At 39.2% G+C, this 12428-nt stretch overlaps 1 protein-coding gene, 1 non-coding gene and 1 pseudogene across 3 annotated transcripts in view; all 3 read right to left on the minus strand.

Annotated features, from left to right (window-relative positions):
• Positions 1 to 6162, minus strand: part of LOC133254496 (inositol-3-phosphate synthase 1-like) — a 45027-nt pseudogene extending 38865 nt beyond the window's left edge.
• An 838-nt stretch (positions 6163 to 7000) lies between these two features.
• Positions 7001 to 12428, minus strand: part of NKAIN2 (sodium/potassium transporting ATPase interacting 2) — a 1168326-nt gene continuing 1162898 nt past the window's right edge. For both annotated transcript variants that reach the window (XR_009738411.1, XM_061427380.1), the window contains one exon: positions 7001 to 9431. Coding sequence is in view for 1 of the 2 variants with exons in the window: in XM_061427380.1 (XP_061283364.1) it covers positions 9422 to 9431 (10 nt within the window). In the remaining variant the exon portion in view is untranslated. The remainder of the gene's footprint in view (positions 9432 to 12428) is intronic.
• On the minus strand, positions 10002 to 10109 carry LOC133254541 (U6 spliceosomal RNA). Its single transcript, XR_009738712.1, has one exon. It is a non-coding gene; the product is annotated as a U6 spliceosomal RNA (small nuclear RNA).

Consider the following 12428-nt stretch of genomic DNA (forward strand, 5'->3'; position numbering starts at 1 on the left):
TAGGTGTTTTCAATTATGTAGAAATCATGAAGCCATTTTCAGTTTCTTAAATAACCTCTTCAAGTTATAGGAAATATCAGAAAATATTAAAATGCCGTGGTTCATTTTTTATTTAAAATTCAATTCAGATTACATGAAACATATTTATGAAGAGTTAAATCTTTTAAGAAAAATTGTTCTGTGAAGCATAAGCTCAAATGACTAAAATTTGTATTTCAAAATAATTTATCAGAAATGTATCCAATGTTGTCACTGCTTATAAAATATTCTTCACAACACGACTGAAGCGACTTAGCAGCAGCAGCAGCAGCAGTCATAGGTATATCAGAAAGATTCTTCTCAAAGTTAAAAATTATAAAAAAGCCATTGATGCAAATTTCCAAATTTTCATGTTCATTTATATTGATTGCATATTAAGTGGCTAGAGTATAGATTTTGATGACTTAATAAATTGTGGAAAAGTGAGTCACATCTTCAGTTCAGTCATTCAGTCATGTCTGACTCTTTGTGACCCCATGGACTGCAGCATGCCAGGCTTCCCTGTCCATCACCAACTCCCAGAGCTTACTCAAATTCATGTCCATCGAGTCGGTGATGCCATCCAACCATCTCATCCTCTGTCATGCCCTTTTCTTCCCGCCTTCAATCTTTCCCAGCATCAGTATCTTTTCCAGTGAGTCAGTTCTTCGTATCAAGTGGCCAAAGTATTGGAGTTTCAGTTTCAGCATCAGTCCTTCCAATGAATATTCAGGGTTGATTTCCTTGAGGATTGACTGGTTTGATCTCCTTGCAGTCCAAGGGACCCTCAAGAGTCTTCTCCAACACCACAGTTCAAAAGCATCAATGCTTTAAGGCACTCAGCTTTCTTTGTAGTCCTGCTCTCACATCCATACATGACTACTGGAAAAACCGTAGCTTTGACTAGACGGACCTTTGTTGGCACAGGAATATCTCTGCTTTTTAATATACTGTCTAGGTTGGTCATAGCTTTTTTTCCAAAGAGCAAGTGTCTTTTAATTTCATGGCTGCAGTCACCATCTGCAGTGATTTTGATCATAAGACCCACATCTTATGATGAATCAAAATATCCCACTTAATAGAATACTACATTTATTGTATTTAAAATTATATCAAAATATTATGTTTTATAATTTTTATATTGTTATTTATGTTACTATAACCCTTATGGGCAACAGTAATGTTTTGTAAGTAATAAAGTATTTTAAGGAAAAGCCCCTTTTAACAACACTTTTTTCCTATTCTTTGTAAAAGAGGCCCCACATATTCATTTTGCACTGAGCCCACAAACTGTGCAGGTTTGAGCCCCACAAACCTGATGGCAAGGTTTAGCATTGATGCTCCCTTCCAGACATCTTCTGCTTACATTCTTATTCTTTACAGTTTGAACTGATAGAAGCTTTTGTCCATTAGGAATAGAAATGCTTCATGTTTAAAAATATTTGCCTTTCAGCACTCAAAACAGCATACTTAATGAATATGCTTTATTTTCCCATGAATTATTAGCCTCAGCCTCAGCCTCTCAGCCTTCCCTCCTACCTGCTTTTGAGGATGGGAAGGCTAGTTCTGTAGTGTGTGGAGCACAATGTTGTCACATCCTTAGCACTGGAGACTTGTTTATAGTAACTCAGTTTGACATTTCTCCATTGACTTACCAGTCATAACTCAGCGTCCATTTGTTTGACTTCATCCTAAGAGTCTTGGTCAGCCTGACATTACAGTGACAAGAGGTTCAGGTGTTCTGGTGGCCTCCACTGTGAGGCTGGAAAGATTTATGTCTAGACGGCTGTGTGCAAAAACCTCTCTGCACATGGAGCTCCACATATCCCCAAAGGATATAATGAGTAAAACTAGAAGAATAATGAAGAAAAATGACAGGCACGTGGAAGGGGAACAAACAGGGTGTGCCTCTGGTAAATAACTCCCTGAAGGACTCTTAGAAAAGACTTACTGATTAATTGAATCAATCCATCATCCTTTGGGTGACAGCATCAATTTGCAGTCTTTTTGGGGAGTTGTTTCATTTCATTGCTGTTATAGCTTAAATTCATGTGAGGGTAGAATGAGAGGTTAAAAAATATACCTGTTTTATTATTCAGTTTAGTTCAGTCGTTCAGTCGTGTCCAACTCTTTGCGACCTCATGAATCGCAGCACGCCAAGCCTCCCTGTCCATCACCAACCCCCGGAGTTCACTCAAACTCACGTCCATCGAGTCGGTTATTAGGCTACCACAATTCTGTGCTCTCATTATAGAAATGACTTACATTGATTTTAATAATGGTTTAAAATGTCAGAACATCAACATGTGTCTTATACAAGGATTTTTCCTCTCTGAATTTATCTTACAGAAATCAGCTTTTAATACCTATCAAAAATTTAAACTCATTTATTTGCTTCTAAACTGCATACTGTTTAAGAATTTTTGAAGAATAGTCTTTTTTTTTTTAAATTTATTTCTGGGGACTATACAAAGATCTATCTTTATCCTTTTTAGGAGGAACTCACCTTTGTTTTCTTTGTGGTCTTTGGCAACCATAGTTTGTGATACTTGTGTAGATTTCAGTGGTTAATGAGACCTGTGAGTGTATTCGGCAGTTTGGGCTTTCACTGAATTAAAAGGAATAGAATATATACATGTCTTAGAGATTTTGCTCTCATACCTTGTAAAAATGATTGTTTCAAGACACTAGCATTTTTTAAATTGGACGTAATGTATTAGTCACAAATTCTGTCCTTCCCTTTCTTGGGAGTGTGTGAAAGGTGGATATAATACAATGAAAAGGGGATTGATTGTGGGTCCTAAGCAAAGACTGACATGTGAGGAGAATAATTTGGGCTTCATTTTGTTATAATATAAGGATTTTGATAACAAAGCTTCCTGAGTACAAGCATTAAGTGCCATAATTTTACCCAAATGTCTGAGGAAGATTTATCTTGACAACCATCAGTTCAGTTCAGTTCAGTCACTCAGTCGTGTCCGACTCTTTGCGGCCCCATGAACTGTAGCACACCAGGCCTCCCTGTCCATCATCAACTCCTGGAGTTCACTCAAACTCACGTCCATCGAGTCGGTGATGCCATCCAGCCATCTCATCCTCTGACGTCCCATTCTCCTCCTGTCCCCAATCCCTCCCAGCATCAGAGTCTTTTCCAATGAGTCAACTCTTCACACGAGGTGGCCAAAGTACTGGAGTTTCAGCTTTAGCATCATTCCTTCCAAAGAACACCCAGGACTGATCTCCTTTAGAATGGACTGGTTGGATCTCCTTGCAGTCCAAGGGACTCTCAAGAGTCTTCTCCAACACCACACTTTAAAAGCATCAATTCTTTGGTGCTCAGCTTTCTTCACAGTCCAAATCTCACATCCATACACGACCACAGGAAAAACCATGGCCTTGACTAGATGGACCTTTGTTGGCAAAATAATGTCTCTGCTTTTGAATATGCTATCTAGGTTGGTCATAACTTTGCTTCCAAGGAGTAAGCGTCTTTTAATTTCATGGCTGCAGTCACCATCTGCAGTGATTTTGGAGCCCAAAAAAACAAAGCCTGACACTGTTTCCACTGTTTCCCCATCTATTTCCCATGAAGTGATGGGACCAGATGCCATGATCTTCGTTTTCTGAATGTTCAGCTTTAAGCCAACTTTTTCACTCTCCTCTTTCACTTCACAACCATAGGAAGTATTAAAAAATGAAACAGTTTGAGTAATCTTAATCTCTCTAATATTAGCTACTTATTAATGTATTATAAAAGAAGTTGAAAAACTTCTAACCCTGAAACTGAATGTAATTGGTTGACTAATATATAAGAACATATCATACATACATGTTAACATATGGCATCATGTTATTGTTATTTAAGAGAACTCTAACACGTGGATGAAAAGCGTTGCCTGCCGTATCAGTAAACAAAGGATGCTATGGCCATCAAGCCAGCTGCCATTGCAGCTGCCCCTGACTGTGTATCTGGAGGGGAATTCAGGGTGGAGAAAAGTAGGATACTGGCCCTAGATAGCTGAGGTGCATATCAAAGAAATTATTGTAATTAACCCAGACTCTTCCATCTTTCCATACATAGAAAAGCACTAAATTTATTAACTTGAGATGTCTGGTTTTCTTTAATAATAATCTTTTGATGTTCTAATTACCTGATTGTTGTCACAAAACTCCTAAATCCCCTGGCTCTTCCATTACCTCTTGGGAGCAGTCTCTCAGAGCTGTCTGAGAGGCTGTCTTCCAGGCTTAAGTTCTCAGTTGTTTGCCAAGTAAAATGTAATTCTCAACTTTTCAGTTCAGTTCAGTTCAGTCGCTAAGTCGTGTCCGACTCTTTGCGATCCCATGAATCACAGCATGCCAGGCCTCCCTGTCCATCACCAACTCCAGGAGTTCACTCAGACTCACGTCCATTGAGTCAGTGATGCCATCCAACCATCTCATCCTCTGTCGTCCCCTTCTCCTCTTGCCCCCAATCCCTCCCAGCATCAGAGTCTTTTCCAATGAGTCAACTCTTGGCATGAGGTGGCCAAAGTACTGGAGTTTCAGCTTTAGCATCATTCCTTCCAAAGAAATCCCAGGGCTGATCTCCTTCAGAATGGACTGGTTGGATCTCCTTGCAGTCCAAGGGACTCTCAAGAGTCTTCTCCAACACCACAGTTCAAAAGCATCAATTCTTCGGCACTCAGCTTTCTTCACAGTCCAACTCTCACATCCATACATGACCACTAGAAAAACCATAGCTTTTGTTGGCAAAGTAATGTCTCTGCTTTTCAGTATGCTATCTAGTTTGGTCATAACTTTCCTTCCAAGGAGTAAGCGTCTTTTAATATAATGGCTGCAGTCACCATCTGCAGTGATTTTGGAGCCCAAAAAAATAAAGTCTGACACTGTTTCCACTGTTTCCCCATCTATTTCCCATGAAGTGATGGGACCAGATGCCATGATCTTCGTTTTCTGAATGTTGAGCTTGAAGCCAACTTTTTCACTCTCCTCTTTCACCTTCATCAAGAGGCTTTTGAGTTCCTCTTCACTTTCTGCCATAAGGGTGGTGTCATCTGCATATCTGAGGTTATTGATATTTCTCCCGGCAATCTTGATTCTAGTTTGTGCTTCTTCCAGCCCAGCGTTTCTCATGATGTACTCTGTATAGAAGTTAAATAAGCAGGGTGACAATATACAGCCTTGACGTACTCCTTTTCCTATTTGGAACCAGTCTGTTGTTCCATGTCCAGTTCTAACTGTTGCTTCTTGACCTGCATACAGATTTCTCAAGAGGCAACTTTTAGGTTGTGCATTTTCTTCAGTATAGAAAAGATAAAGGCATATTTAACATAAAATTATACTGAATTTAGTATACAATAATTCAGAAGCATTTGCTGACCTTACATTGCCTTGGAACGTCTTCCTTATCAGCGTTCATTGTGGTTTACACAGTCCAAAGCCACTTGACAAATCCCCATTGTCTGGGTGTAGTTTATTCTGTTTTGACCAGAGTGCACAAACTGGAATTTGTGGTAGAATGGTGACATATTTGCATTTTCAGGATAAATAGTGATCTTGAATAGTCTCTTAACCTTAGTTTAACTGTTTTTATAATGCCTGTGTTTATGTATCTCCAAAGTTTGTCCTACAATGTGGTCTATTTAAAAGGTTTTTATATCTGAGTTCAAATTGTCCGCTTGTTATGGTACAGTGGAATGCTGGATTTTTGCTTCACCATTTCAGAGATTATGTTTTATAGTAGCTACCAGATGAAGATGATCTTGGTACCCCCTGTTATTTACCAAATGCACATCTTATTTAATGGAGAACTCTAGACTAACGAATCTTCTCTTTACATCATATATACATGTGTGGTCTTTACTTAGGGTTGATCTATTAACTTTTAATCTATTAACTCTTTTTATGCAGCTGAGGTCTGGTATGCATATGCCCTCATGGTGGGAAGCAACATCCTAACAGTCATCCACCCTACTTCGATGAACACACATCAGCATACTTCCACACAGGGAACATAAGTAAGAGCAGCCTTGGTCATTTACAAAGCTCTCACCATGTGGCCCAGAAGCGAAATACTATAAGCTGATCTTCAGCTTCTTGGAATGCTGCCTCAAAGCCTTCCTTGTTTTCAGTCAGTTGTGGCATTTCGGCTTCTGGGGGCTGGTGTGTGTCTGTGTGTTGTGAGAGCAAGGACACAACCCCAGCAGCCTGGAGCAGCCCAAGCCCTCAGTCCCTTGAGTACGTATGGCAAACGTCAGCTGAAATTGTGACCCTGCTGTCACAAGTGCTAAAGTAAAAAGTGAAAATGAAGTCGCTCAGTCATGTCCAACTCTTTGCAACCCCATGGACTGTAGCCTACCAGGCTCCTCCGTCCGTGGGATTCTTCAGGCGAGAATACTGCCGTGGGTTGCCATTTCCTTCTCCAGGGGATCTTGCCAACCCAGGGATTGAACCTGGGTTTCCTGCATTGTAGGCAGACACTTTACCATCTGAGCCACCAGGGAAGTCTCACCTTGCCTATCCTGTTTCAACATGTTCATTAAAATTGACATCAAATCTTCATTATCAGAGGGGCAGTAAATGAGTAAATTATTCTATTTTAAATAATTTGACATGCAAAAATGAAAAAGCCTCCCTATGTTAATGTAAGGTTTTTTAAATATAGTGCTCTATAATCCAGCTATTAGCTGGATGCTAACTCTGAATTCCAAATAGAGGAGGGATAGAAAAAAAAGTTCTCCAAATGACAGCAAGTCTATTCCAGAAGGTCTTGTAAAAGAACCCTTAGTGCGAGGAGATAATGAAAGTGCATGTTACCTGTGATTGAGCTGAAATAGTACCAAGACCTGGCAATTCCTTTTTACTGCCGTACAGTGTAGAACATCAGCTCTGCCTCCATGTCACTGAAATAGGGTTTCCCTGTCAGTGACGTCATCAGGTACACCTTGAGAAGGAACATGGACTTTCAGGGATGGCTCAGAAACTTAGTTGTTTTTCCTTTTATTTTTAAAATGCAAATTACACTAGTAAGTCAAAAAAATCACTCTGTTAAAAATACATTCATAATTAACAAATGCAAAAGAAAGAAAGACACATCAGGATTGTAACTTCTTGCCTTCTGAATATTAGGTTTATAACAAAAGCTCAGCCTAGAAAAATAGCATTCTTCACCGGATTTTGAGGAGGATACAGCTGTACAACTTAGATGTTTTTCCAGATAGAATCACACTACTGTGCTCCCTGTTCACTGATTCCTGTTTAGTAGTCAACAACTGGTTTTGAAAATTTTGGTGGTGATGATCGTAGTGATTAGATGGTAACTTGGCTGCAACGTAAAGCAGGAATATGAGAGTTTTGTTCTCTGTGCATTTAAACCTCTATCCATATACATGTCTTAGAAGGGTGGAGTCTCATCACAGCATGAATGTACAGTGAAACCTCATGTTAATAGTCACATTAGAATAATTTCTGGCATGTGTAGTATTTATATTGTAAGAATCAAAGGATGATACATTGGTAAATATTTTTCTCATACGTTAAACATGCATGTCACTATAAAATCATTGTATGAGGTTTCACTGACATGTTTGTGACTGTATATTTTATGCATGTATATATGGACAAACATATACAAACCACTGAGAAAATTCAAGCACAAGTGCTGGAACTTTTTTTTTTTTGTAGTTTATGTTCTACTAGTAACCTTTGTTCCTTTGTTATCTTCAAATGCATATGTGTGTAGATCACAGACACCCATGCAGGCACAGTAATGGGACTGGTTTATGTAGCTTTGGATGGGCTAACGTTCAAAGTAGGCTAGCCCAATAACTGAAACTTCATAGAAACCAAGAGAAAAAGTTGCTCCATGCCAATTTATAACTTTTCAAGTCCAAATTTCACTGCATTTAAAGATGGTGTATTATTAATAGTCCTAAGAAATTGATTTTAGTGTCTCAGGTGGACCAAAAAGAAAATGACTCATCTGAGTTCCTGACAAGCCTGAGCTAATTATGTTTTTCACTAATGAAAATCAAATAATGCTTGAATATATAGAACAAAATGTCCTAGGAATTCAGAATATTCCATAAACACATTGACCTACTATTAAGTTTCCAAAGGCATCTTGTTGCCAACTACATTAACAGCACAGTTTTTCTGCCACAATAATACAGGAGGATTAAAATACACTCTAACACACAACAGATCCCCCAATTACCACAAAGAGATCTCAGATATTTCACCAAGGTAACTATTGTTCCCCCCGCCCACCCAAAAAATAATCTCGTACGCTGAAGTTAGGAAAAAAAGTTCACCTACATAGGGGCTTCCATTTGAATTAGATATAAAAGAGTAAACATAGCTAATACATATTCAGTTGGCCTCTGTTGATAGAAATCCACAGCTGTTTCTGTGTTAGTAAAAGACATTTGTAGATACTTATAAAAGCACCTAGAGTGCAATAAAGAAAATCAGTTAAGCCGTTTCTGTTCTCTGCTTCCCCGGAGATTAATGAGTTTAGTAGATTAATATGTTTTGCTTTGTCCCACCCAACCCCCTCAGAAGACCTTATTGAAGAATTATAAAGATGACGATTATTACTTTGTTACTATTACTTGTCTCTTTTTGGCCACCATGGAGGCTCAATGGTGAAAGCACTTGGCTGACAGCTGGCAGTTTTCGTACACAGACACACTGGAGCTGCTGAGCTATGCAGTCTTGTTTCTTGACATGACACACACACAGACTTGAACTCATTCGGAATTAACAGCAGTGTGTTAGCCTAAAGGAAGTGACTTGGGGACGTCTGCACTGAGGACTCTCAGGCGCACAACTTAGGTGGGTTAAGGCAAGTATGTACGGTACAGCCTTTAGGGCAAACAACCTGCCGTTTCAGACTTCGGTTACAAGGTCATCATGGTATGTTTTGTGTGTTTGTTTTTGCAATTACATTGCCTACATAGCCGTGGTGCTATCAAGACATATGGAGGGCAGAAGACAGGGCTCTCAAACTACTGTGCCCTGGATGACTTTGCAGCTGGCAGAGGCCGCCCGGCTGGGCTGTAGAGGAGTTAGTGACGGCCAGCAGAGGGCGCCAACACGTCTCCTTATGAACTTTGCAAAGACCTGGGAGAAAGGAGCCTGCATTCCGGAAATCCACGAGGGGCGTGTCCTGCATACTTGTCTGTTTCAGATAGAAAGAGGAGGCCAAGTAGAATTGGTGTGTGCGTGCGTGCGTGTGTGTGTGTGTGTGAGCGTGCGTGTCTCTTCCAGTGCATGTGGAGGCTTTATGTTTTGTTAGTATGTATTAAACTTAGTTGCTTCTTTCTCTTCAAAAAATGCAGGAGGCCACCGCGAAACAAGTTCTTTGAAAGGTCCAGGAGCTGATGTACTGAAGCCATTTGTGTTATTTTGACCTGAGAGAGAGAAAAAAGATGTTTTTAATCAAGGGTGAGAGCTCAGTACCCTTTGCTCACCTCTCCAAGCGCAAGAGTAAACCAAAAAAAAAAAAAAAAAAGTCCAAAGCCCAAATTGTGCTTTAAATAGACAGTTTTCCTCCTCTCAACTTTTTCCTCAGTGCAACCTTCTGGATAGAGAGGCCAGCTATGGTAATTTAAAATCCATTTTCTGGGGGCAAATGACTATGTATTGCTGTACAGTTAGGCTGCCAAAAAGAATGCATTCGTTTCAAATGGTGGCCTGTTACTGCGTGGGATATTCCCACATTTACGCCACAGGGAGCCCAATAGATGTGGACCTGCTTCGGCACATAGGTCAGTGGTAGTCAAAGCAGCTACTTTGTTAGCAAATTAACCTGCAAACATGGGAATGTTAAGTGCAGAACTTCATAGCCATTATTGGTTTCAAAAAGTCCTCCAAACTGTAAGAGAAAAATTAATGAAAACTTTTCCCTTTGAGATGGATTATAGATAATCCAAAGAATTATATATCAAGAATATTCACCCAACCTAACTTTTTTTTTTTTTTTTAATATGGAACGCTTCACAAATTTGCGTGTCATCCTTGCGCAGGGGCCATGCTAATTTTCTCTGTATCGTTCCAATTTTTAGTATATGTGCTGCCGAAGCGAGCACCCAACATAACTTTTTAAAAAGAAAACTGTTTATTCATTGACTACAGAAACTAAAACACAGCTATGAATGGAGGTCAGTTAGGGGTAGTGTTTCCAAAGCCTTGTCCAGGCTCTGAGCCATTGAAGATTTGCTGGGTATAGTGGAAACCGCACAGCTAAAATTGCGCATTGCTTTTAAGCATCTGTTTTCCTTCTAAGGAACTGCTTTTATTTCCAGTTGCTATATAATATCATGGGAGTGCTTGACCTGGCCCATGATGTTAAATTACTCTTACTTTATGAGACTTGTTTGTGGCAGGTTGACAGGAGAAGGCCCACCACAGGACAAAGACACAGGAGAGGCTCAGGTCTCTGCCTCCCAGCAGGGAATGGAGTTTATACGTGAATCGGTGTTAGTTTTTCATGGGATTTTAATAGGCAGTGACTCTCCAATGATTGTTTTTGAGGGCTACACAGTTGAAAAAGCTCTTCATCCAACACCACATAATGTGAAACCAAAACGGAATATAAGGGAACGCAGTAAAAGGGGAGGGTGCAGGCAGGTATGGAACCATGGCAGCCACGTTAGTGTGAGGAAGGAAAGATAAATGAATTTAAAGTCAGGGAATGACATGTCAGGGCGAACTCACAGTCCACATAAGAATTTGGAAAAAACAAAACCAAACAAAAGTAAGGGATCAGGAACACTGCCTGATAACTGGGGCCACATAACTAACAAGATGCGTGACCCGTGTTTTCCTTTCCTTTCATCCAGTTTCCTCGTCTGTAAAATAAAAGCTCAGTGTTGTAGTACTTGAGGTCTGCTAGGGGATGCTTTGTAGAAGTGATGGGAGTAGTATTTTGACTGGTGATTTGTTAAACATTAATTTCATGAGCCGTGGGACTTGAAGACTCTGATATAATTTAACCATTTTCAGGCAGTAAGGAAAAAAAAATTTATTACTTTTGGTTTGCCACTAAAAGTATTTAATAAAATCATGAGAAGTTTCTGTCTTCAAGGAATTTCTTTCTGGACATTAAATTTGAAGAGTCCTCTCTTTAAAGAAAACAGAATTATAAATGCCTGATTTGAAAATATATTCTTGATTACATATAATTAGCATTCTCATGTTATTATCAGAGCTTATCCTTAAATAATGATTATACCCAATTTATTATATTTTAATCTTTATTGATCATTCATACTGAACAGCACAGTGTAATGTTATGTGATAAAAATGTGTGATTTGTTAGAAGCAAGAAATTGCAGGACTTACAGATACTCTGGTCTACTTTTGAGCACAAGCATATTGTTACATGTTACTTGGGCTCATAAGATGTGATACATTGTTTACAGAGGAAACCTTTTGGGAATGAAAATACAGTCTATGTTAATTTGAGTTGAGGAAGTCTTTTCCTGAGTAATATTGGTTAACATAAGCATTGTTCCTACAGCTAATAAATTGCTTATTAAGTGTCTTGTATGTGACATGTCCTCTGTTGTAATTCTCTACAAGCATTGTTTTATAGAAATTCAGAGCAGTTGTATGAAGTACATAGGCTGTTGTCTCTGTTTTGCGGTTGAGGAAACTTAGGCCCTGATGGCTCAGATGGTAAAGAATCTGCCTGCAGTGCAGAGACCCAGGTTTGATCCCTGGGGAGGGAAGATCCCCCAGGGAAGGGAATGGCAACCCACTCCAGTTATTCTTGTCTAGAGATTTCCATGGACAGAGGAGCCTGGCTGTCTACAGTCCATGGGGTCGCAAAGAGTTGGACATGACTGAGTGACTAACACTTTCATTTTCAGGCTTGGTGAGAATAAAGTTATTTAGATAAAGTTACAGGTCCAAGGTCATAAAGAATTGTATCGCATACAGTCTACCTTCCATAGCTCATCTTAACCACTGCCTCTTACTGCTTTGCTTTTAGTTTTTAATAGAACACTTTATACAAGGGTATATTATTGATATAATATCAAGAAGAATGGTAAAGAATATAAAGGACTTATTTTTTATTTAAGCTATCAAATCTTCTGGGAGGCTGGGAACCTTATGGTATAAATAGAAATACAACTATATTATGGGGAAGAAGCAAAAAGAAATATCAAAGGAAAAAGATTTAGAAATGTTTCATAAAGGAAGTATATTTTAAGATACAATTTGAAGGAGAGTGGGATTTGAAAAGTAGAATTTGGGAAGAGACATTTGGTGTCAAACAATAGCATGGACAGCTGAAAAAATACACATCGTGTTTGTGGATGGCAAGAGTTTTAGTTGGCCTGTTAAAAGTAGATAAGGGGAGACATCAGAGTATGTGTGAAACATGAGAGAAGCTGAGGTCA

This window comes from Bos javanicus, chromosome 9 (genome assembly GCF_032452875.1).
Source record: "Bos javanicus breed banteng chromosome 9, ARS-OSU_banteng_1.0, whole genome shotgun sequence".
NCBI lineage: Eukaryota > Metazoa > Chordata > Mammalia > Artiodactyla > Bovidae > Bos > Bos javanicus.